The 25634-nt window shown below is 59.1% G+C and overlaps 3 protein-coding genes across 3 annotated transcripts; 2 read left to right on the forward strand and 1 right to left on the reverse strand.

Moving 5' to 3' along the window:
- Positions 1-15: 15 nt before the first annotated feature.
- Positions 16-14275, forward strand: VTX1 (histone H3 methyltransferase/Trithorax; the record flags this gene model as incomplete). The annotated part of the gene is made up of 20 exons (XM_002956025.1): positions 16-112; positions 772-975; positions 1184-2250; positions 2477-2599; positions 2851-3160; positions 3717-4264; positions 5271-5498; positions 5981-6414; positions 6781-6873; positions 7137-7278; positions 7690-7812; positions 8384-8506; positions 9285-9464; positions 9750-11331; positions 11725-11871; positions 12249-12379; positions 12763-12949; positions 13253-13373; positions 13986-14093; positions 14134-14275. 20 exons carry the CDS (start codon positions 16-18, stop codon positions 14273-14275), a joined length of 6090 nt encoding a protein of 2029 aa, XP_002956071.1.
- A 1297-nt stretch (positions 14276-15572) lies between these two features.
- On the forward strand, positions 15573-20800 carry VOLCADRAFT_107059 (uncharacterized protein; the record flags this gene model as incomplete). Its single annotated transcript, XM_002956026.1, has 6 exons — positions 15573-17258; positions 17650-17812; positions 18117-18427; positions 18577-19226; positions 19671-19843; positions 20094-20800. The coding sequence occupies exons 1-6, from the start codon at positions 15801-15803 to the stop codon at positions 20798-20800; spliced, it is 3462 nt and encodes a 1153-aa protein (XP_002956072.1). The 5' UTR covers positions 15573-15800.
- A 1238-nt stretch (positions 20801-22038) lies between these two features.
- On the reverse strand, positions 22039-23926 carry VOLCADRAFT_33669 (uncharacterized protein; the record flags this gene model as incomplete). Its single annotated transcript, XM_002956084.1, has 4 exons — positions 22039-22080; positions 22426-22665; positions 23103-23280; positions 23760-23926. Coding segments are annotated over 4 exons (627 nt in total), but the record flags the coding sequence as incomplete, so codon positions are not given.
- Positions 23927-25634: the final 1708 nt, after the last annotated feature.

Consider the following 25634-nt stretch of genomic DNA (forward strand, 5'->3'; position numbering starts at 1 on the left):
CATTACAACAACAAGATGGACCATGCGGCCATGCGTACGGCTGGATTCAAACCGTCAACGTTGCAAATGATCATCCTACAGGCCTATACTCCCAATTTGAATAAGCCTGGAGGTGAGGACAATGGATCAGTACCTATAACAACATCAGTCATCGCTGTAGCATCTATGCCACGCGAGAGGCGCTAACTTCAACCATGAGCCGTGGATGCCTCCCGAGGATGCTTACAAACCCGCGTATGTAAGGAGGCCTCACCAGTAAACCATGAATATGCTACGACCAGCGAAGAAGCAAAAGGTGGAACGCCGTGAATGGGAGCAGTAAGTGTCCCCACATTTCTTTGGCATGGTCTGCGATGCATCACGTAGGTTGCCATAGTATTCCGACAATCTGCCATCTGATACGTGATGGCGGCATTAGGATGTGTAAAGCTTTAGCCTAGTTTGTCTATTTTCAACTTTCTATCCATTCGCCACCATGCCCGTGCTAAGCTATACTTCCAAAGTTTGTTTACGGAGTTGCTGAAAATGATGTCCTTGTGCAGGGTGGATGCAGCCTTATGGTGCCCAAGCGCATTGGTAGGGACCCCAGTCCGAATTTTCTGGCCAAGCGAAGGACGCTTTTTTCATGGCAAAATTTTCAAGTACCTGGTGACGACTTTTCAGCACGAAATTCATTACGACGATGGTGCGTGCTGTGCGGCTCTCGGAGTGCTGAGCCTGCTGTGCGGCGATTGCATGGCCTGACAGTAACCTGCGCTCATACGACGGCAGGTGACGAAGAAATGCTGGTTTTGGCCGTTGAGAAAGTGCAGTTTCCTTCAGACTGCTTGCGGAGTATGCGGACATCAAATCCAGGCCAGTTGGATGCCCTGGCACGTCACCTGGACAGTCTTGCCAACGAGCTCGAAGCTAGAGCTGTGCAGCATCGAACAGCACGGGGTCGCGCCACGTTCAAAGAGGATGACCGCCAAAAACGTGAGCTTGGCTGTCCAAGCGCGTGCCTTGCAGTCTTGCGACCAGCTGTTGATCTCTAAAGTAGTGCAAGGTCCATGGTTCTCCAGCGGAATTTCAGCAAGCTCTGTCGATGAAACATGCGTGGCACATTTGTGTTCAGGCATCTGTCTTTGACGCCCCTTGCTATCCTGCATTTCGCGCTGATTGCCCTTGGTCCCCTTGTCCCTAGTTGAGCTCCTTCGGCGACGCGCTGCCGACGTTCGCAACGCCAGAGACCGGTGTGAGGATCAGGAGCGCATTAAAGGTACCCGTTTAGAGGCGGCGCCAGCCGCGGTGATCACACCTGGCCGATTGCAATGTGCAGTAGCTGTCAGCTCAGCAGCGGCTATGATAAGCAGCGCACACAGCCCTCGAAGCGCAACCCAGCACCAGCAGCAACTGTCTCCCAGCTCTATACCTCCGGAGGCATCCATGCGGCGGCAGATCACCGCCGGCAATAAACCCCCGGCGGCATACGCGCAGCGTGAGGACCGTCCGCAGCTGGAAACCTCCGGGCAAGGCCCCGGCGCCGTGCCCTATAGGGTATGCTCCCCAGCCTCAGCCAGGCGGCGCCAAAACTTGCTCGGACAACAACGGGGATGCAACCGAGCAGAAGGGCTCGGGCCGCCTGACCATATGAACACAGCAGCCGTCCCTTTGGGCTGCGAGACAAAGGGCTTGCCATCTGCACATTCCAAGCAGAAGGACACTGCACAGCTTGTGGAGTTGGTCGGGGCGCGGCGGGGCCTCGACCCAGATCACCAATGGAACGGCCCGTCGTGCGGAAGGGTTGTGGCGGAGGACCGGGGACAGGCGCCACGCAACGGCCAAGGCTGTGTGGATGCCGATATCGGGAAGCTGTACGTGCCGCGAGCTTGGCCAGTCCTGCCAGCGGTATCTGACGCTGCAGCTGGCAGCGAAATCAGGGAGCCGTGCATGGCTGGGCCAGCTCCGGCAGTGGGCCGCTTAGGAAAGCGGAACGTGAAGGGCGTTGCGGAGGCTGGTCAGGCACCAGAGTCCATAATTCCTGTGAACGCAAGAGGACTAGAGAGTGCTGTGGGAGGCCCTCTCCGGGCAAGCGCAGTTGAGGATCAGGAGAGCGGCGTTGCGAGAGTGGGTTGCGAGAGTGTTGCCAAGGGCCGTGTGTCTGACTCGGATGAGCGCCATCGTGCAGCTGTCGCAGCCGCGGAGCTGCGCGAGGCGTACAAGCATTTCCGTGGACATTGCTCTGGCTTTAAGCAATACCACGAAATACAGGTGCGGCCCGCTTAATCGGGGCAATGGTGAAGAGCGCTAGAGGCGGTCCTGGTTATCGCAAAGCTTTCTGCATATGAATCCATTTCCGCCGGTCGCTTAGATTCCATGGACGAGGTTCAAGCCGCACGCTGAATCAGCCATGCGTCAGCCAGCCATTTTTTTTATCAACACACCTATCACTTGGATTGCGGCCCATGATCCTTCCCGGGCCTTCCCTGCACTACAGGTGGCGCTGTGGCTTTCGCCGGAGCAGCTCGTGGGGCGTGAGATCCGGGTACTATGGCCTGACGATGGCGCCTGGTTCTGTGGGCGAGTGACCTCTTACTCTGCAGACACAGGCATGCACACCGTAAGTGGTGAAAATCTTACGGCCCGCGTTGCCGCGTTGCCGCGTTGCCCTCAATGCTAAGCTTGGGACTCGCTTGCATGTAAGGATGTAAGGTAACCTCCGGCGCTTGGGTTTCAGAGGTCGTGATGCTCGGGCGCGGCGCCCTCCATAAGATTGCGTGCTCGTCGCGTCAGACCGGAGTTTGATGCAGTGAAAAGGCAGGTGTTCATGCACAAGGGTTTCCACCTGTGACGAATGGAGGACCCTGGCAGGTAGAGTACGACGATGGTGACGTGGAACACCTGCACCTCGCAGCGGAGGAAGTCCGGCTGCAGGTCGTACCAGGGCAGGCAGAGCGCAACCTTGCACCGCGGCCGCCGGAGGAGCTTCGACGCGTTGCAGCGTGTTTGGCGATAGGTGCTGCCCAGCTGCGTGCACGGGCAAGTACCCAGCAGGAGCACCGGAGAGGCGTGCGTCAAAAGCCTCCAGCTGCGCATTTGAACCGCGGAAAGGACATCAGTGAACCTGGTGGTGTACCGGGAAGCCGCGAAGATGAAGACCCCCAGGAGCTGACGAGCAAGGGTGCGTAAGGGTCCTTTGTATCCCTCTATCTAGCCTTGAGTCTGTCCACACAAGTTTTTGGTATCTTTACACAGGTGCGCTTGGTGCACGCCGAGCTTATAGAACGCGCGTCATGTTAGGCCCTACCCTGGGTATTCCCTTGGTGTCTGGGGCTTCCTGTGATACCTTACCTACTACTACAACATTACCACAGCCCAAGCCATCATACAAACATGGAGTCCAATGAGATCGTTCCACGTAATGGAGTGACTATCCATCGATGCGCACCCGCCCGCCTAGATGAGCAAAGGCAACCGTGTCGGACAGTGTCGGTCTGGGGGTTCAGCTCGGCAGCGCTGTGGCAATGCTGGGATGCTTGACGGCCGTTCAGATTTCCATGTGGCTCCTTCCGCTTTCTGAGTGGCGGCAAGTGCTCACGCATCCAAAACCCTGCTCTTTCATTTACACTGGGCATTCTTGCAGCATTTATTTTACGTATATCCGACCGGACTCACGTGCTGTCTTTCTCATCTTACCCACTATTTGTCGGTGTCCTGTCCGTACTGTTGCCCGGCAGCGGAGCGCTGGTCCGCACAGGCTGCCCAGCTGCAAGCCCTGGCGACCCGCATGGCCAGCGAAGTTTCCAGCGATGTACCTCCCTGCGACCAGGTTAGCCAGCGGCAGCCACCTGCACGAGCCGGCGGCCGAGCCGAAGCCCAGGCCGCGAGGGCCGCCAAATCGGAGGCCCGGAAAGTCAACTGTGCACGGACCTCTGCGGACCGCACGGAAGCGGACGGCGAGGACAAAGCCGCAGACGCTATGGAAGTGGATAAAGACGACGAAGGAACTCGACCCACCTGCTCTGGCCCAGCAGCATCAAATAAAGCCGCAGAATCAGCGGCAGCGTTACCAACGTTAACAACGGCGACAAACGCAAAAGGAGCAGAAATCGCAGGTGTCGATATGGAAGACCGGCTGCGGGAGCAAGAGGGACGGGACCCCGTCCCAGAACGCGACGACGAGGGCGGCACCGGTTTGGTTCCGGAGTCGGAAAGCGTTTCGCAGCTGCCCCGAGATTGGGCTTCGTGGCAGGTGCTGCGGCCTGGAGAGGTGGTGTGGGCGCAGGTGCGGCGCTCAAGGCCATGGCCTGCCATCATCATAACGCGCGAGGAGGCGGAACGGCAGGGTCTCAACGTTCACCACCGCACGGGCGCAGCGGCAGCTGGCTTGAGGCAGGTTAGTGCGCGCTTGTTTGCCTGGGGCGCTCGTTGGGGATTTGAACCCGGCCGTGCACTTGGCGCATGGCAGTTGGGTCTTCATATACATGATGCACAGGGCCACCTGTCTGCGTGCTGCTGCGAGGGGGGGGGTGCGCCGGTACAGCCGGGGTGCTCTGTTTTAATGCCCTGGGCTTTGGTATGCTTCTCCTGAAGGGATTTCGCCGGCTTCAGCGGGACACACACCAGGACTTGTACCTTTGCACGCCACCGCTCTCAGCCGCCTGGTGAACAGGTGGCCTAGACTCTCTCTGGTCCAGTGTCCCGGTCTTCTTGGAGAGAAGGATTTACCCACTTCATATAGGTACACATTAGCAGCCGCACTTCCGGACCGCTTGTATCACTCAACGTGAAAGGTGCAGACCCAGATTGCGCAGCCAAAGGATTGTGATGCGCATGAAGACCAGCACATTATTGAGCTGCATGGCATGCCCTCTGGCGCCTGCCTGTCTGCATGCCTGTCGTAGCGCCACAGTGGAAGTAAGGGCTTGATCGCAACGCCTATCGGCGCCCTATATGAGCAGCACGAAGGCTTCGGATTACTAGAAGCGCTCCCAAGCATAGAACGGCAGAAAGTTGGGGCTTGAAGACGTTTTAAAGCGGGTTCTTGCGGATGGTAGGGCAGCTATATGCCACAGGATCCCGTAAATATGCCGTCTCAGCGTCCTCTTAAGCAGCGGATGTATACAATTGTGAGGAAGGCAGGGATAGGGATCTCAAAATCGCGTGCGTGCTGCCTCGGCGGCGCGAAGCCACCCTGAAACTGTTTGATGACAGCGACACTCTCACACTGCCTGATGGCTGGTTGCTTGGCATCTGCTTACCTGTCTGCCTGCGTGCCTGATTGCCTGCAGTTCGCTTTTGTGCGATTTTTTGGCGACCACACGGTCTTGGGTCTTCCAGTGGTTCAGCCCGGCGCCCGCATTCCAGACCGCGGCGGCGTGTTGCCCTTTTTGGCAGGCCTCGAGCTGGGCTGGCACGTGCGCGGGGTTGCGGGTGCGGGTGCCGCGGCTGGAGGTGCTGGCGGCAGCCACACACAGCGCTTTCTTCGAGCCATGTTTGAGCTGCGCACCTACATGACGGTGAGGGTCCTGCGCCGTAGTGCTTCGCAGCGACGCGGGGTGACGGGGTGACTCGACCCAGGCCGGTACGGGACCTACAAACTTGCCTGTTGCTGCTTTTGCGGAACGGAGTAAGCTCAAGCCATTTGTTTGCGGGTCCCGGTCTTCGGCGTTGTGACCTAGTTGACCAGCCAAGCCATACACGCCGACGATTTCGTTGCCTTCTCGTTGCCTTCGGTTCGCTGAGTATATATAGCGACAAAATATATTTGACCTGCTCGCAGCATGAAAGTTTGCCGCGGAAGAAGATTTCATTACACCCCCGCTGTCGGAGCGAACCCAGCGACGCCGGGTCCTACTGGTGACCAATAACTGCATGTCCATGTCCATTACACATCTAATAGACGCGCGCTGCATTGTCCTCGGCTTTCCTCAAGCAAGGCCTGACTTAAATGCTGATCCGCACTCATACCTGTACAATCTGTATTCTTTCCTGGGTATAGGAAGGTGAACTTCCTCGCGGCATGATCCCGCCAAACTACGATGAGGACGACGAAGGCGAGGATGATGATGAAGAACAACAGCAGCACCGAGCGGGGTCTGCAAGTGGCCGCGGCTGCGGCGACGCACGCAGCACTCGCCGCCTATCTGTTGCCCGCGCTCTCGGCGGCGAGGGTAGAGCCTCCCAACACGAAGCTGCCGGCACTACAGCTGCCGCACAGGACATCACCCTGCCTCTAAAGCTAGGCTCCAAGTTGAGGGTGCTTCGGCTGGGTGAGGTCGTCTGGCTGAGCCGTTGGTTCCACGACGAGAAGTACATCTACCCACTAGGCTACACGGCGGATCGGCTAATGGTCAGTGGCGCCAGCGGCGGCCGGGAGGTACGGCACGTGATGGAGGTGGTGGCGTCTGCGGACGGTGTGCGGCCAGTGTTCAGGTGGGTGACGCTTTAGTTTGAATGCAAGGAAGGGGAATATGTCCTGCGACCTCGGTCATCATGGCAGGCATATGCGCGGGGTGTGTGTAGGGACTTGCTAGCTGGCATGCTGTCCAGGACGGGGCGTTTTCCCGTCTCCTGGCAATGGCTGCTGGTTGAGCTGGTTACCTCGTGGCTAGACAGCCCGGTCGTTCTGGTCAACTTTGACGACCGCGGTGTGGGTTGCGTGCTGATACCGGCATATGTGCACAGGTGTTGAATTCCTCAGCAAAAGCGCGCGCAAGGAATACCAGCAGATCGCGAAGGACTTATGCAAGCACGGCACTGTGTGTTGCATGCCTCTCCTCTAAACCGCTGTTCCGACAGGATTACCCCCGAGGGGCGGCTCCCAGTGTCCGCCGACACCGCCACTAGGGCGATGCGTGCCTTGTTTGAAGAGGACGATCGCGTTCGCGGCAGGTAGGGTCTTGCGGCGATTTGGTGGGACGGTTGTTTCTAACCGGAAACCGCGCGGCACAGGACAGCACATCTCCGTGCTCCCGTGGATCTGTGTGTTGCTTTCACAGCCCAGGTACACGAGCTAGAGTCGTCGTTTCCGCCTAGAGCTCATTTTCCGTCTTGGTCTACGGCTTGCCTCACTCAGCCCCCACAGCATCCTAGCCACCCCGCCTGTCTTGTCAGTGTGTACGTGTGTGCCGTTCTGCCCGTCTACCTGCGCTCAGGGCCTTCGCGAAGACTGGCGCCGACTTGTTTGGACTGACCCACCAGAGAGTCGCCGCGCTGCTGCGCTCTCTCCCTGGCGCAGAGCGGTGCGAGCGCTTCGCCAACTGGCCCGACCAGGACCGGCCGCCGCTGCCACCGCTGGTGGGTAGGGGGCCTCACGTCATGTCATACCATGCAGGGGTAATGCCACCTGCTCAACATAAACATTCTGACACTCGCCAGACAGTGTGCAGCAGGGCAGGCTAGTATGCGGGAAGTTCACACACGCGTGAGGAAAAAGGATTTCAGAGATTCTTGGTACGAAGTCATCTTTTCAGGATGAAGGCGAACCCATGTCCATTGCCGTGTGCATCTTCGAAGACGGGCAGGAGGAGTAACCAATCACTTGCACCGCTATTCTGGTAAGCCGGCGCAGCAACTAACCGTCAAACCTGGCCCGCCACCAGGCGCGCACACCAGAAACCTTTTCCTGTCTTCCCTGTGTTGGGACGTACACATGGCTGCCGTTAGCTTCCTTTTCCCCATTTGAATGCCATTCCTTCATACATACAGACACATCTCGAGGAGGTACAACGGCGCGCCATGTACGCCCGTGCGCTGCATCTGCCGTCGGGTGTGCACGCAATACCGGAGGTCAAGACAGGCATGTGCTTCGAATGTGAGGTGTGCGGTGAGGTAGGCACGACACGGGCTGGGCGGGCACATGTGGCGCGCAGCATGCGGCTTCAATCCTTCCTATCTTGCTTGCCCTACCTTTCGCCTAACGTGCACTTCATCCTCTACGTTCCGGTCAGATCATGCCAATCGCTTATTTACATACAATGGCATCACCCACCGCGAGGGCCGATCACGGTTGGGTATTGTCTTGAGTTTCTCTGTTTCATCACCTGCCTCTTCTTTATCTAAGCTTTCCCAGTGCAGTATGCGATCCGTTGTGGCCCGATGGCCCTACCTTGGAGTCTTTTCCTTGGGGTCTGGGTTTCGCTGTACTACTACTGCTTCATGGCACCTGGGAGTGTCAAACACAGTAAAGCACCGGACCCCTCCCAGGTCCTATTACTGCTGTCATCATTCTCTGGTATATGAGTGTCGGTCACTTTCCAACAGGGAGAAGCCCAACGACCTTAGCCTAAAAAGTAAGGCATGGAGACCTGGCAGCCGTTACAAAAAAGAGAGCTGCTGGTCGAGGAAACCCAGTTGCCCATCTGGCTGATATCTACCCGCATATCGCCTCGCACCGCTGCAGGATATGGAGTCGCCGGACAACCTTAAGTTCGAGTGCGACCTGTGCCGCTGCGTGGTTCACTCGCGTTGCTATGGCGTGAAGCAGCCTCCGCACGGGGCGCTCTGGCTGTGTGACGTGTGCCAGGTGAGTCTGTTGCGGTTGCGGTTGTTGTTAATGCAAATGTTGTTATGCTGGTGGTGGTGGTGGGAGTGAAGGGAAAGGAAAGGAATTCTGAACCCGTACCAGGGGATCTGCAGGCCTTTGCGCGTGCTACTGCTAGCGTCGCTTTCCGTCTTGGCTTTGAGGGAAAGTAAACGTGACATGTCGAGGGGAAAGCGGGGAGCTCTATCTCTCTGGTGAAGTCACGTGCGGGATAGCAGCTGCAGCCACGCGGTGCTGGAACCCTGGCATTCAGGGACAGGGGGACATATGGGGGAAGATGCCGGGAAATAAACGCCTTTAATGCACCATCATTTTGAGGCGGCGGAAAGCAGTGAGGGACTCACGTCCATGTTCTTGCGGTTTGGCGCTTGGGCCCTCTCAGGGCTCGAAAGAGCTCGTTACATCTTTTGCGGAGGGCAACGCAACTCAAGGTGTAACACACACACACACACACACTCTCTCTCTTGCACACCGGGGCGTGCGTTCCGTGGCTTGGCTCTGACCCGCAGTCCCCTGGCGTTTAGCAGCATGTTCACTGAAAGCCCTGACGCTGCATAATCCACAATCCTACAGCAAAATTGAAAATTGCCACGTGACTTGGGAGCCCAATCACCCAACATCACCGCTAGCAGAGCCCCTGCATGAATAGTCGTGAGGCCGGCACCTTATTGTTTAAAGCACACCCAAACTCCGGGTTTCCACTCTGCTCTCTTACCACTTACCACTTCTGTGCCTGCGTTGTTCATTACCCCTGCCGTAGCTGCACGCTGCTGGTCTCCCGCGTGACCGGTCTCCGCCTTGCGAGCTGTGTCCCGTGGCCAGTGGTCCCATGAAGCAAACGGACGCGGGCGGATACGTGCACGTGCTGTGCGCCGTATGGACACCGGGGGTCACGTTCGGAGACTTGGACAGCTTGGAGCCCGTGGAGGGTGTCGCCAAGGTACGACGAGTCGCCGCCTCCTGTGAACTGTTGGGGCGACGCAAGTCTTTGCAAATACGTCACAAAGATTGTCCTAGCTGTCTACCTACGTTAGCCTCTCCGTCGTATGATGATTCTCATGATACATATTATGTTATAAGGCATGTGCTGGCGGCAGCTCGAAAACGCGGGTTGTTATTGTCCGTCCTCTTTTGTGTTCGTGTCGCCAATGCAGCCAACCACGATGGCTGTTGCCTATGCTGTGGATCCGCACGGCCCTCGTGTGACCCTCGTGTGTGTCTGCAGGCAATCCAGAACCGCGCCTCGCTGCGTTGCTTCCTGTGTAAGCAGCAACACGGCGCCTGCATCCAGTGCGCTGGTGATGCGCGCTGCTACACTGCCTTTCACCCCATGTGTGCGCGAGAGGCGGGGCTGGCCATGTGCGAGCTGCGGCAGGGAGCTGGTGCTGCTAGAGGACCGCCGCAGCAGCAGCAGCCGCGCAATGAACGGCCGGTGTCTGCGGCTGCTTCACGCGGGAACCGAACAACGGGATCAGCTGAGGTGACGGCAGCGCCTGCGGCGGCTGCAGCAGGCTTTTGCAGTCCCGCTGCTGCAGACCACGCGGAGCAGGATGACGGTAAGGAGAACCTGCAAGGCAGCGTCAACGCGGCTGACGTATCCTCTGGCGGTAGATCCAAACACGGCGGGGAGCTGCCGACGCATGTGCTGGCAACCAAGCTCTCCGGGGGTGCGCACCCCGGCCCTGCATCCTGCGTGGCACACTTTTGCATACCGCCGGGAGGTCAGCACCAGGATGCCCCATCCAAGCACTTCGGTGGGGGTGCAACAGACAGCTTCCCGCCAGCGGCTCCGGTTACGGATACCGCAGCGGCAGCGGCAGCGGCTGGTACTTCGCTGCCGCCACGCCGCGGGCGGGGGCGGCCCCGTAAAACTAACAACCCCGGGCGCGCCGCATGCCGCGCAAGCGAGGCGTTGGGCCGGGGCCGCGGCGCGTGCTTGGGTGGGATATCGCTGGGCAATGGCATCTCCTTGGCCTGCTTCTGCCCCCGCCACGAAGACCTCGTGCTGCACCAGACCGCCTTCCGCTGCAGCTTCGCCGGCGGCCGCTTTGCAGACCGTCGGGCGGAGCTCACCCGCGAGCAGCAGCACGCCCGCCAGCGGCAGCTGGTGCAAGAGCTCGAGTCCAACCGTCCGGCCCCACAGCCGCTGCCAACACCGCAGCAGCCCCAGAAGCAGCAACCACGGCAGCGAGGGTGTGATGACGAGGTTGAGCGAATGGGCCAGGGTGGTACAGGATTTGCGGCAGATGGAGAGCTGGCGACGGGTCGGAGCATGTCTTTTGCGGACTGGCGCAGCAGGGGGCACCGGGCGCCGGAGGCTGTCGCCATCGCCCGGGAGAAACGTACCTTTGTACGGCAGTTGCCGTACTTGGTGACTGGCAGGCTGCAGCAGAACGTACGAGCGCTGGAAGGACTTCACGTGAGTTGTGTTCGGATTGGCACAGGTGCTGGCGGCACGGATAGCGGTGGCAGTGGTAGAGTCGGCAGCTGCGGCCAGGTTAAAGCAGGTCATCGCAGCGATGTAGGCAGCCGGGTGGGTAGAGATGGGCAAGACGAGCTGCATGGGGCCGGCAATGAGCCTACGGACATCACGGCACTGCCTTCAGACCTCCAGCAGGGCAATTACAGCGGGCAGGACACGGCCGGCCTGCTTCCGAAGCCGCTACTGGAGGCGGCGGCGGCGGCGGGTGCACGGTCTGTGGCAGAGCGATATGCGGCGATGCGGGCTACGGTTGGGCAGCGTCTGGCTGCCGGCAAGAGCGCCATCCACGGCTGGGGAGCCTTTGCCAAGGTGCCTCACAAACGAGGTATGCGGTTGTGCGCGGTTGGAGCGGTGGGGCAACAGGAGCCCTCGTCAATGCTGTATGTGCAACCTTAACTACATAAGCATCTTGCACAGCGCCGTGTCCGAGCAGGTGCGAGATGCAACACCTTCACGAGCCCCGTTTGGTGCCTCAAGATCCGGACGGAAAACATGCGGGTCCAACCGAAAAAAAACGGGCACACGGCTTTGTTCCTGGATCCTTGTCCGCTGGTTGATTGAAGAAACTCTGGACCAAAGGGTAGGGGTGTCCGGTGTCATGCATGGCGGCATGGGGATCTCTCCAGGAGTTCTCGATACCTAGAACGAACCCGCCTTTTAAGTATCCACGCGCGCTGAATTTTCTTCTGCTCCCTCCCGACGTCACCGTGTGTGGCAGGTGACATGCTGATCGAGTACGCCGGGGAGCTCATCCGGCCATCCGTCAGTGATGTGCGCGAGAAAAGGATGTACAACAAGCTCGTTGGGTGCGGGACGTACATCTTCACACTGAACGACGACCAACACATTGACGCCACGCGGGCAGGTGCGCAACGCGGACCTTCTGGAGAGGCTGGCTTGACTGTGGTTTGATCAAACATTTTTTTATGGTGCCTGCGTGGCAATGCCATCCTGCACACCCAGGGGCGATGTCCTAGTTTAGAAGGCTTTTGAAACCGGCGGCGGCAAGCTGGCCGGTCAGTCTAGCGGCAGCGCTGCATGTGTATGCTTGAGGACTGTGTGGTATGGCAATTGTTTTTATGGGTTCTCAAAGGTGTTCGAGTTCTTCGCTAGAGTCGCCGTAGATTGAGATTCTTTAAGGGTTACACCAGAGCTACCGGTCGAGCTCTCGCAGTAGCCCTGGTCAAGCAGGGATTTGTGTTGGGCCGGTGTTCACTTCACCCGCTACCCGCTTCCCCGCAGGCAACATGGCGCACCTACTCAACCACAGTTGCGACCCAAATTGTTACAGTCGGACCATAACGCTGACGGACCCCGTCACCCGCGCCACGTCAGACCACGTCATCATTACCGCCAAGGTATGCGTGCTTTGGGTGGGTTGGGATGAATTTGGAGCTCTATACTCGCCGAACTGAAAGCTGGTGCAAGTGGCGTTGCCGCATCCTGCACCAAACCTGCTTTTCGATCAGTTACGGCGGCGGTCCTTTCCGTGTGCCGCGGAAGATGGGAAAAGGGAACGGGCGGGCGAGCTCTCGTTCACCGGTGTCACCCTAAAGTAGCTGTGCAGGCTCGGAAGCCCAGGTTCCCTGTGCTTTTGTTTTGTGAACAATCTGTAAAGCCTTCGCGGCTCTGTTTCAGCAAATGTGGATCGGAGGGATGGGCATCGGTTTCCATGTTCGAACCATGCAATTTACCTGGTAAGGCTCCAACTCACTCGTATCACTAAAGCCGTTTTCTCTCCCACCCTCCATTACAGCGGGACATCGAGGCGTGGGAGGAGCTTACGTATGACTACCGGTTCAACTCCTCAGAGGAGCTACCGTGCAACTGCGGCGCGGCCACTTGCCGATTGTTGGTCAACTGGCCGGAACAGGTCGAGGATGAGGACGCGGGAGAGGATGAGGTGGTAGAGGATGGCCACGGCATCGATGGCCCCTTAAGAGGTAACGTTTGGGGAGTAGGCGGGTAGAGGACGGCGGAGGCTGTACGGGGCGGCGACTAAGGGTCGGAGGAGGGAGAGGCTGTTATGGGGAGGAGCTCACTGTGAGTGGAGGAGCGCTATCAAAGCATTGGGAGGGAGCGCGATTGGCTTGTGCGAGCGGTGAACATCCGTGAAATATTACAGTTACACCTATATCTGCATGTTGTTGAGGTACTCGCGGCACAGTAGTGGTTAGTTTTCTAGTTGTCCCCTGGAGCCAGGATCCCGCGTCTTGATGCTGTGATGTGCCGAAAGGGCTGTACAGGTGAGGAGGGCCATGCCGTTGTAACGGTGCCGGAGGGGTTGTGTCGTTGTGGTGGGCCGGAAGGGCTGGCTGCGTCGTTGAGAACGTGTCACGCCAAATGGAGGGCCAAATGTCGTACCAGGTGGGTGCGGATGACTTTATATGGCGATGCGCACGCTATGTCGTGACAAACGGTACATATGTGGTGTTTGATTAACCAACCTAGTGATTTACCTGTATGAATGTGCAGTGGAACCAAAGGCAGTGGACGGCGGAGTGGCGGACCAGGCAGACTTGTAATAAGAAGCCTCGGATCTAGCGCTCCGTTCCGTGCACTAGTCTTCTTGGAGGCCTCCCACATGTGGACGTGTGTAGGTGGCTCCAAGGAATCTGCTCTGCTGTGCGCACGTGAACCGTCGTTGTTACAAACGTGACTCTCGATAGTACTCTTTTGGACCGGCCACTAGCTGATAAATCAGCCGCCGTCAACAAGCGCTGGCACCCTTAAAGGACGAATGTTCCATCGTGCTGTCGTACACAATGACAGTCAAGACTGTAGAGCGCGTTCCGCATCGCTTCCGTCTTGTAAATCCATACCGTGGATGGAACCATACCACACTCAACCCAACAAGTGAGCTAACATAATAACGTAAATGATGGGACAAAGCGAAACTCGGAATCGTCGTCGTGGATGTATCACCCCACCGGAGCCATTTATCTTACGACCATGGAGCCGGACGTCCTTGCTTTGCAGCAGGATATTATCTCTGAGCGTGGGTGGAGTAGGATGCGTGCTAGCCGTGAGTACGGCTGCACGCAATTTGAACATCAGCTTCACGTTGGCGCGCCCTCGAGACGACCAGTGAGCAGACCTGACCACTAGCCATCCTCCGCCCTTTCAGGAAGACGCCCTCCCAGCAAGCAACTCATTCTCGCTCGGCCCTACTAGCGCGTTGTGAAGCCTGGACCAGTCTCATAGTACGTGGTCACATCCTTCGTGACCCACTCGATGCCACTGTCTTCGAGGTCCTTGCGGAACTGTAGGAATGGCTCGGACTTCCCTGCGAGGTGCATATGCAGTGACAGCATAAGGGTTGAAGGAGCGATTGATCGCCGTTCAAGACAACCGATGCGATAGACGGCAGTAAGCAGTAATAGCAGCGGAGTACGAAAGGTTTTTCGGCCGTACGGCATGCGCCAATCGACTAAACGGCCGCACGCGATCACATGCCTAATCAAGTCGGCAATTGTATCATGTGTGCAAGGGTTCTTCGTCAGAGTCCAGCGAGGTAAGGTGAACTAACAGTAACCCCCCGGTTCGGAACCCAGGGCTGGGGTTGGGACTATTGGGACTATGCCCGCAACTTCCAACCTTCAAAGTTCGATGGCCATCCCTACGTCGCTCAAGATACAGGCGGAAGGGAAACAGAAGGCTATGGCGGATTTAGATGCCATACAGTTGATGAAAGTAATTGCCTGCTGTGACGCATTCTTGGTACCAGAAAGGCCCATGGGCCAAGACAATCTCCCTGATGAGGCAATCCTCAGGGCGCGGAACCCATAGATATTGTGACATTAAACAAATGAAAGCAGGCAACGTTTCCACGATAGCTTTCAGGGCAAGGTGGCCGTGCAAGAACTCACAGTGAACGTCTTCGAGATACTCCTTGCTGGCATAGCGCTCAAAGATAATGAAGCTGTCAGGATCTTTGTCACTCCAGCTGAGCTTATAAGTGAAGCAGCCAGTCTCATTGGCAGTTACATGCTGCGCCAACGGTGCAAAGCATTTCTCGAACAGCGAAGCCTGTCCTTCCTTCAACTTTCCCTTAACAAGCACAATGTACACCTGAAATTTACAAAACACAGTGTAGCAGCGCTCGTAGACAATGGAAACCTCTTCCGTGTATCGCGCCTGTTAGATTGCTATTTGACGGCAAGTTGCTTGCCTTTCCATCAGTTGCCATTTCCCTCCGTCCTGCTGTCAAGGGACACGCTCTGATCACACGGCCAGGAGCAGCAGTTGGGTTGTAGATGGCTTTCCTCAAAGCACGTTGCTTAACAATTAACATGTTAATTGTAAAGGTAGTAATATCAAGATCAGGATGGAGATGGCAATGGTTGCGCCTTACTGCTTGCCCCGTCGTGCGATCCGTGCTGCGCTTATTTGGCGGGGGCCATAGTCCATGACGAGATACTAGATTAGGATTCCCCTTGAGTTCTCTTGAGGAGGGAATATAGCTCAATATTTAACAATTTCTGCTGACATGTGAATAAGCATTAGAGTTATAAAGGCAAGCCGGGTCTGGAATATAGCATGTGGCGCGGACTTGATATGGAATGCATGGCTTAGAGACAAAAGTAATCCTGATATTGATCAGGAAGGTGGCACAATTGCTTGTGCCTTTTGGGGTGTCAGGGTCAGCATGGTGAGAATATTGGTGTTTGGACCTTCACGTCTATAACATCATGCACCCAGACGGTTCCTGAGAGCTATACGCTCTCTTCCCGGCAAACGATAACCGAAATACCCAGATAGTCCTGGTCGTCGCCATCCTGACGGGAGCAGACAATGTCGAAGCGACCTCGAGCCGCGGCCGGGACCAGCGCCGGGAAAAGGACTGCGGCGGTGCCCGAGCCGGTAGAAGTGATCAACCTGCTGAGGGACTCGTCACAATCGGAGGACGACCCCGACGATGCAGCTGTGCAGCAGGCGCAGCCTCCGCCGGCGACCAGGGCGACAGTGCGCCCAACCAAGCGCCTACGGCGCATGGACGCACAGGACAAGCCGATCCAGCAGCTGCAGCGTGACTCAGTTGCTGCCAGGGCCGGCCAAGCATCCGCCCTACCAGTCGGACCCAAGGCCGCTCGCCGGAAGCTGCCTGCTGAGGAACCACCCGCCTCAGAGCCTGCCGCCCCCAAGCCACTGCGCCAAGGCACCCGACCCATAGCCACCCTGCGTCCCCGCACCACGGCGCTGCCGCTGCAGACGCTAAACGTGAGTCGGCCACGCGCCGCCAGCGTGGCGACTCCCACCGCTTCCGGCGACAGCGCGCTGGCAGGGGTATTTGCCAACGCTGGCCGTGGCGGCGCCGGCGGGGGCGCTGAGGCTAGTCCAGCGCCGTCGCCGTCTCCTTCCTTCTCGCGGCGGTCCTCTCGCCTGTCTGAGGAACCCGACTTCATGCCCATGCACCCATCGCAGCCACAATCGCAGGGTGGAACCTTCCAGCCCTCGTCTCAAAGGCAGCCGGAACCGTTGCGGCCGCAGCTGAGACAGCTCATATTCGCGCCGGCTCGGAACAGCGGTGACTCCGCCGCCGCCGCCGCCGCCGCTGCTGCTGCTGCTGGCAAACGAGGCACCAAACCACCAACGGCAACGAAACATGGCTTCGAGGGGAGCGGCGGCGGCGATGGCACGGCGGCTGCGGAGCAGCCCTCAGCTCAGATCGCTGCGCCAGTTGGGCGAGCTTTACGGGTGCCATCTGGGTCAGCACCATTTTCGTCGGCAGCGCTGCCCTCCACGTCCGCGTTCCGCTCCTCACCCCCCTCCTGCGCTGCTGCCGTTGCAGCCGCCAAACCGCTTGCGGAGATGTGGCACGAGCGTCACACGCCTCGGACCGAGGAGGACCTGGTGCAGGTGCTGCACCGTAAAAAGGTCTCGGAGGTCAAGGAGTGGCTGGAACGACAGCACCACATGCTGACGACCCATGGGTCGTCCCAGGGACCTACGATACCAACGCAGCAGCAGCAGTCTTTTGCATATGGAACGCAGCAACATGCAGGGCCCTCTTGGCAGTCGCGCCAGTTTAGTCAGACTTGGCCTGTTGGGGGTTTCGGAGCGGCAGCTGGTACAGTAGGATCTAGGTTGTGGCAGGGGTCGCGGGCTCTGCCATGCGGCCTGGCAGTGCTGAGCGGGCCGGCGGGATGCGGCAAGAGCACCTGTCTGAGGGTCCTTGCGGAGGCGACGGGCTTTGAGGTGGTGGAGTGGACGCCGCCGGCCCCCATGATGTGGAACGAGTACCAGTACCAGGTGAGTGGGGCGGGGCGTATGGTTGTGGGTAATAAGATTTGTTTGGGTGTGAGAATACAGGGGAAAACAACGACTTAGCCGTGTCTAGAAAAGGCCAGAAAGAATACATAACAAGCAAATGAAATGCAACGGAAAAAGAATGCCAATGCGGAATGTTGGGAGGTGCAGGAAAAGGGAACAGGTTCCTGCGTGTGTCTGAGTTACAACGTAGCCTCGGCGTGGATGCGCTTAGGCGTTCTGTCTGGGCCACATGGAAGCTTTTTTTGCGTAGTGCTGCTTCGCCGTGCTGTGCTGTACGACATGTGGTTCTCGCCAGATGCTCTAGCAATTAGCTTCTTCCTGGCGGGTTACCTTCCGTTACCCGGCGGCGCTTCGGCCGCCCTTCCGGCAGCGGTCCGCAGCAGGTCCAGAGTACGGCGGCGGTCCGCCGGCGTCATACCAATCCAAACTGGACGATTTTGAGTCCTTCGTCAGCCGCTCCAAGTACCCCTCCCTGGCGCTGACATCAACGGGGGCAGCAGCGTTGGTTTCCGGAGAAAGCGCGTCGGGGAGAGGTACGACGGCTACGGCAACGGCGTGGGGGCATTTGTGGATCCTTGCGGCGGGGAACGACGCAGCTATCTGTGTCAGCGCTGCTATCGCCATGTGTATGCCATCATCATGCAACATCGTAATGCTCTGAGCGACGATGAGGGTCGCGTCTTACCAGGGATGAATATCATAAGGCGTCCTTTAAGGAATGAATCCTTACGCCGTGTGTAACGTCAGTTCGAAATGTCGAAAGTCGGGTCTACGTCCTGTTATCCATTGATATTCATGCCCTCGTATCCTCTGCTCCTCTCCGGGTGCTGCCGGCAGCAGCGCCAGGCGGAAGCCAGCAAACGGGTGCTGTTACGACCCACCGGTCGGCCACAGCGCCCGGTTCCTGTGGCGGCGCGCCGCGGCCCAAGCTACTGCTTGTGGAGGACCTACCGCACACCCACGACACGGAGCGGCGGCTGCGATTGGCATCTGCGCTTCGGGACCTGGCGGCGACGGCGCGGGGGCCGGTGGTGCTGGTGGCGACGGAGGTGGAGGGCCAGGCCACTGGCGGCGGCGAGCGCGGCGGCGGCGGCGGCGGCGCCCCGGACGGCGGGGGTTCCATGGGCGGCGCCAAGGGACTTCACAAGGTGTGTGCATGTCTTGGGATCCCCGTTGGTATGGCATACACATATAGCTAAAGTAAACAGGTACGTAGGTCGCAACCTCCATCCTGTATACCAATCCCCTCCCTCTCTGGCCCTCCTCAACCTCCTAACCGATGACCTATGACACAAAGGATATTTTGGCGGCACTTCAAGCTGCGGGCGCGACCGCCATCAGCTTTAATCCTGTCACTGCCAACAACATTGCCAAGCTGCTCATGCGCGTGGCAGCTGCCGAGGGACATGAACTGATGCCGGCCACAGCGATGGGCCTGGCGGAGGCTGCGGATGGCGACGTGCGCAGCGCGCTGCAGGCGCTGCAGATGAATGCCATGCTGCAGAAGGCCGCGCGGCGCGGCGCAACTGCGGCCAGCGGCGGCAGAGGTGGCACTAGCGGCAGCCGTCGCAGCAAGAAAGGCAACGGCAAGGTGACAGCCGCCAGTGCGACGGCGCAGCTGCGTGTGGGGCGGCAGCAGGCGCTGACGCCAGGTGAGGTGGCGCGGTTGGCGGCGGCGCAGCGCGACCTGGGGTTGCCGCTGTTCCATGCGTTGGGCAAATTTCTGCACAACAAGCGCTCCGCCGGCGGGAATGCAACGCAAGGCGGGGCCGGCGGCGGGGCCGGCGATGGTGACGGCGACAGCGATGGCGTTTATGAAGGTGGCGGCGGCGGCGGGAGCAAGGGCAATAAGGATAAGGACAGCATGGCTTTGCGGCAGCTCAACGCCTATTCCCTCACGATGGGGCGTCAGTGGAAGCTGCAGCACCCGGTTCAGCTACCTGCACGGTAAGCTCCGAAACCTGCGTCAGTAACACCCTTTGCATTAAGCCTTGAGATACGTTGCACCTTTTAAAAGGTGCAACGGGCCCATTTGAGCCCGTACATACCACATGGCTGGCGACGAAAAAACATCCAACTGCCGGGGCAGCTAAAGCTGGTGGAAATAAGGGCATGGGTTTTCTAGGACCTGGCCTGGGGAGGAGAGGGCGAGAAGCAGGGCGCGCGCTTATATGACCTTACATTCTGATTGCTGCGGGCGCGGGACGTGCGGGGCAAAGAATTGCAAGTGGTTAGGGAAGCATGCCGACCCGAGCGAGAAGGACCAGAGTGCGCTGATGCTTGGGCCAAGCGGAGTTATACTGTTGGCGAAGGAGTGGCCATGTGGTGGCTGGGTTTGGGCAAATGTCTTTTCGGTTCTCAGCTTCGCGTCACCTGCCTGGTCCGCTACAGGCTGCTCCGTCCGCCCATGCGCTACGATCCGGAGGCCATTTTGCTGCGTTGCGGCCTGGAGGCGCCCGTACTGCTGTCCTTCCTCCACGAGAACTACCTGGGCTTTGTGGGCGGGGAGGCGAAGGGCGCGGTTGAGGACATGACGACGGTGGCGACCTTCCTCAGCGACAGTGGTAGGTTGGTTGGTGTGTTGCTTGGGCGAATTGTGGGGGTTAAGGTAGAGGGGTAGAGGGGGGCGTAGGGATGAGTGAGGGGGGCTTTGGGTTGTGGTGAGGCGGACGGGACTACATGACGGTGGTGTGGGGGCGGTGTAGTAGGTGTGAGGGTAATCTGGCAGCACACGAAACCAGGCAAGAGTCAGGGTGCGTGGTCAGCGGAGGGGACAGTGTCAATGCGGCCCCCCGTCGTCCCTGCCGTACACAGCTGTCCTGTGCGGCCAGTCCCGCTCCGCCTCCGCTACTGCCGCTACCACCGCCGGCGGCGGCACCAGCCTGTGGCTTGAGGACTCGCCCGCTGCCGCCAACCTCTCCTCCGCGATTGCTGCCTCCGTCGCTGCACGCGGCCTGATGTACGGCAATACGCACCCAGTAGCACACAAGTTCAATCCCATACGGGCCCCGGCCAGCTCTGCCATCGACCAGGCCGCAGCCGCCAACCGACTGCAGCTGCGCGCCGCGGCGTGCCGCTTGGCGGCGGCAACTGCTGGCCCCGCCGGCGCCGACTTCGGCTCCGCCACGTCTGGCTCGGCGTTATTTGGCGGCAGCAGCGCCTCGCAGCTGGTCTCAGCGGTGATACCATGGCTACGCGCGTTGGTCCAGATATCGCCGTACCACGCAGTATGGATTGCGCCGCTGCTGCCCTGCAATTGGAGCTATTATTGGAATGGCGCCGTGACGGAGGGCGCATTCCTTCGGCACGTAACAACACTGCCGCCACCGCTGCAGCAGCAGCAATGCCAGCAGCAAGTTGGAAGGTGGGAAAGTGGCGGTGGGGTTGGGGGTGTGGCTGGAGGAAGAGATGGTTGGCGAGGAGGAAGTGTCCAGCCGGGGGCTGGTGGCGGTGGAGATGGGGCGGTAGAAGGCATGTTAGAGCAGCTGGGCATTGAGGACGAGGACCCGATTGAGGGTTAAGCCAGGAGTGCACGCAAGGTCGGGACAGTAGCTATTCCTGCTGTTGCTGTTGCCGTTAATGTTGAGAATGATGATCTTTCCGCTGGATAGCTGGAGCGATACCTCGATACCCGCCTCGACTTATCTGCTGGAGCCGGAGTTAGGGATTAGTTGGACTGCTCCCAAGGCATTAAGAGTAGATATGTGTCAAGTTACCCAGATAGCTTGTAATTGTTGCAGCCGGGCCCCAGGAGTCTTAATTGCTTTACCCGAATTATACATGTGCCAAAGGTAAGTCCTTGCGCTTGGCAACTGACGGTGGCCTTTCCTTTCCTACAGTACATTGAGCCAAACTGCGTCTTTCTTTTTTTGCTTGTCCGTTTGCCCACATCTGCTATCTGTACGGCTCCCTGCGCAATAATCCAACATCTCGAGAGGCTGTGCCATGGGGAATAGGCGTCAGGCTATCCGCCAGCCACCGCCATCCCCCGAAACCCCAGAAACGCCGCAAGCACAAACTTATCGCCGCTGCAGTCCCTTCCTTACGCACGCAAAGCCGCTCACAGCTGCAAACGTCACATAGCCCGCTGCATGCTCATTCTGCGAATTCGGCCATCAGGGAGTGGAAGCGCTATCAACTATAATCCTTAAGGGCGGTGTCACAGTCGGTAGTCTTCGTCGCTGTCCGTCACGTCGTCGTCCCCCGCCGGCATCTGCGACATGAGCAGCTCCAGGAGGCGCTGCCGCTGAGCCTCCGAACCTGTAGACGCCACGTCCACATCCACGACTTCCTCGCCGAGGTGCTGCTGCTGCGTTTGTTGATCCCGGCGGACTCCTTCCAGCTCTCCACCTGCAGAACCTCGCTCGTCCTCGAATGCCTCATCGCCATCCAGTGCGGAAAGATCCTCATCGGATCCACCCGCTTCATTCGTCTTTTTTTCGGCGGTGGCGTTTGCTGCAACCCCCTCTGACTCTGGCCACCCGGATGGCCGCCCCACCTGCCCGTTGGGCCCTGCCCCATCGTCCACATGAGGCCCCTGGCCGGGCACTAAGGCCGCACTCGCACCCATGGTAGCAACCGCAGCCACAGGTGCAGACGTTGTAGGAGCAGCAGACGGCTTGGGTGTTTCTGCGCTTATGCCAGCCGGGGCCGCCGCCGCTGCGGCCGTCGTTGTCGCTGCAGCCGCCGTCGCCGCTGACGGTGATGGACCTCCCATTCCTCCTCCTTGTCCTGCTCCAACCCCGGTCATTCGTAGCTGTTTCCGAAAGGGCTCGTGGAAGGCTTCCATCAGGCGGCGAACCTGAGGTTGTATGTGGAAGTGTTATGTTGGTTGGGTCAGGCACTTTTGAGTCAGGCATACACGTTAAGAGAGCAACGCAAATTAACGCGCAACACACAGACACACATTTGGGTCAGGCAGGTAATAGACCGGCAAGTGACGTAGGGTCGGGTCGTACCAGGCTAGGGCAAGAGGCCCTAAACAGGGCTCGTCCCATACCCCCCAGGAAGGTAATGGGAGGGATAAGGTCCCCGCTTAACTGATATAGTCGGGGAGATAAGCGAACATAAGCGGCAGGTATCCCAACCCCCATAACCACCTGCAACCCACCCCAGCCCACATTAACAACCCCAAAACCCAGCATACCTTGGTGGGCCCTATCCCCGGACACGCCGAGAAGGCATCCGGGTCGTTGCAGCGCATCATAGCCGCCAAGGACCCGAAGCTGGTGCCCAGCGTGTGTGCGTCCGTACGGTTGATCCCCCGCACTGAGCCCGCCAGCACTGCGGCCAGACGGCTCACGTAGTCGGGCTCCACGCGCTCCTGAATGGAGGAGGCGGGCTTGGACTCGTAGCTCTTGTACGTCTCCAACCAGCGAGCGCACTCCTGACGAGGTTTGTGGAGATGACGTCGTCAGTTCATCTTAGACTCGTTATGGTGGTAGTAGTAATGATAGTGATGATGGGAAAGAGATACAATATTGCCTTCCCACACACACTTTCTCATTCGCCTCAGCTTTTAAACCCATCAATCGCCAGCAGCCTCCCACATCTTCTCCAGCCAGCCAGCCGCCCGGCCGGCTCCCTCCCGGCCTCCTTATAAGCGGTATCCGTCTAGAGACGGTCCTCTGTTGCTTCCGTCCCCTTTTCTCTCCTTGCCTGGCCAGCCATTTCCGTGCTCCTCTTCCATCCCCTTCCCGCGCCATGCGAGGCCCACCCGAAAGGCTAGCCTCTCACCACAAAGCACCGCAGCCACCACTCCACGCACACAGCCCACCTGGGCAAATCCTCCTCGCTTACACGCCCACCACACAGCCCACTTACTTCCGGAGTCCACCCGCACACCAGCGTGCAGTCCCCCACCACTGCCGCCCGAGTGACCTCCCCCAGCGGCTTCACCACGTCATCCACGTCAACATGGACCAGCAGCACCGTCAGTCGGAACATGCGCTGCTGCTCCTTGATGCGGTGGAGGATGTAGTCGGGACGCAGGAGGTGGTACCTTCCGGGGGTTGAGGACAGCGAGAGCGAGAACAATGACAGTGATGGGGTGCAGGCGGTGACGGACCCTGTGGAATGAGAAGTTGGAAAACTGCCAAGTTGATGTCGCCAAGCGTGGTCGGGTGATGCTGGTTAGGGAGGACATGCGGCAAGTGGGTGTATTATCCGACCTTAAGCCCTAGGGGGCCCCCCAAGTTCCACCAGCCGCCCCTTCTTCGGCTTCTACTCCAGGGGGCCCGGTCGCCTCTCAGCTTCTCAGGACGCCTCCGGGCCATCCATCTCCCCGAGCGCTTCCCCCTCACGAGCCACGACTTGCCCTTACCTTCTCCAACCCCCGAAAATTCCCACATAGGTTGCTCCGAAACCATGTCAGATAACTCACATTTCATACTTTTTTCCTATTTCTGCCCTCACACTTACCAGGTCCTTACGGGTACCAACACTTCCCAGCCCACCCCTATTCGCCCCTCCTCGCCCCACCTAAGGCTGAGGAACAGGGCCGCCGTGTTTTGCCCTAGTTGGTAGTCCGGTACGATGTCGGCGAACTGCCAGCGCACGTTGCGGATGTGTTTGAGGACGGGGTTGCCTTGCTGCCGCCGATTGACCAGCACCACGTTGGGGGGTCGGGCAGGGCCCGCTGGCGGCTGATCGAGGGGGAAGAAGACAAAGAGGGCGCGGAGGGCGACGATGGAAAGAAGAACGGACATACATACATACATACATACATACATACATACATACATACATACATACATACATACATACGTAAGTGATTACAAAACCAGCTGCATTGCACTTTGCACGTAGGGCTGGTTTCACCAATATAGAAGAACGTCTGTGAAGGTGGGGGGTGTAAGGAATCCCCAGGGCCGTGTGATCGCGCATGGAATGCTGTGGGTTTAACCCCCCCACACACACCACCACCACAACCAGCGCAGGCAGCAATGGGCAGGAGGGGAAAAGGGGTCGTAACCGCACGAATCAAGTGGGGGCGGCCAACAGGTGGTACTGCGACCAAGCGCAGCTTTCTCTTTCCTCCCCTTCCTCCCCAATCCCACATATCCCCTCTCTCCCCCAACGTCAACCCTTACCTCCGCCCCACACACTCGCGGTGTCATGGACCGCAACGAAGCTCACTTCACCCAACACACGGACGGGCAGACGCGGCCCCACCTGCTGCACCACGTACCCACCCGCCGGTCTGGGAGCCGGTGGGTGGCACTGCACCGGTGGCGGGCCGCCGCTGCCGCCACCACTGCTGCCGTTACCGCTAGGACCCGCTCCACCGCCGCCAGTAGCACCGCTGAACCCGCCATACACCCCTCCAGATCCGCCACCCCAGCCCTGGCCCTGTGCTCCACCTGGCCCTGGCCCTGGCCCCCCGGTAGTCCAGGGTGGACCACCCCCTTGGTGAGCACCCGCCCTGCAGGGGCATTCGGATCAGCAGCGGGGAGGGAACTGAAGCGCGAATAACATCACTCGGTTGTTGGCACGCAGCCCTTGTGCCCTCCCACACACACGCACACACAGCAGCCGCAGCAGCAGCAGCAGTAGCAACAACGGGAGCTGGGAGTTTTGGGATGGCGCGAGAGACAATTGAGATGGTCAGATGGCAGTGGGCGGAAGGATAAGAGGACACAGACCGCTATTGCTGCGGAGTGGTTCACAGGACACGCTACAACCGCACTCGACCCGACCACCCAAACCTGCCAGCGCAACAGTTTTCCCAACTGTGCCGTACCGTACCGCACCGTGCCGTACCCGGGAGGAGGTGCCCCTTGGCCCCACGGTGCGCCAGGGAAGGTAGAGGAGGAAGACGGAGGTCCAGGTCCATGGCTAGGGCCGGCGGCGGTTCCCGCAGGCTGTGGAGGGGCCCCTGTACCGGTGGCGCCAGTGCCGTTGCCATCGCCGACATCCCGTATTGGGTGGGTGGGGGTTGACGAACCATCAAACGAAGGGTGGTGTGGCGACCCGGCGGCAATGCAAGGGGGCGTTCTGAGGGGTTGATCTCAGGGAGCAGTTGAACAGGCAGGGAGGGAGGCAGGGAGGGAGCAAGGGCCCTGCCCACTATCCCGGTGGCCTGGCGGCAAGCTGGCATACGCTCTGTACGTTCATACGTTGGTACGGCCGTACGGGGTTGCTGCTGACTGCAGGGTCACTGAAGTGTCGGCCTGTGGCATTGGTTGCGTCGATTTCAATACTGCATCTAGCTGCGGGTTCGGAGCACGACGCGGCGCAGGACCACATACCCGCAGTTTCCCCCCACCCCAAAACCCTAACCACGGATGCCGGGTTCCTTCCTTCTCTGCGACTTCGGGTGACCCGCTAGCCAGCTGGAAATCAGCCGAGTCCACA

The sequence above is a fragment of the Volvox carteri genome (genome assembly GCF_000143455.1).
Source record: "Volvox carteri f. nagariensis unplaced genomic scaffold VOLCAscaffold_57, whole genome shotgun sequence".
NCBI classification, from domain to species: Eukaryota; Viridiplantae; Chlorophyta; class Chlorophyceae; order Chlamydomonadales; family Volvocaceae; genus Volvox; species Volvox carteri.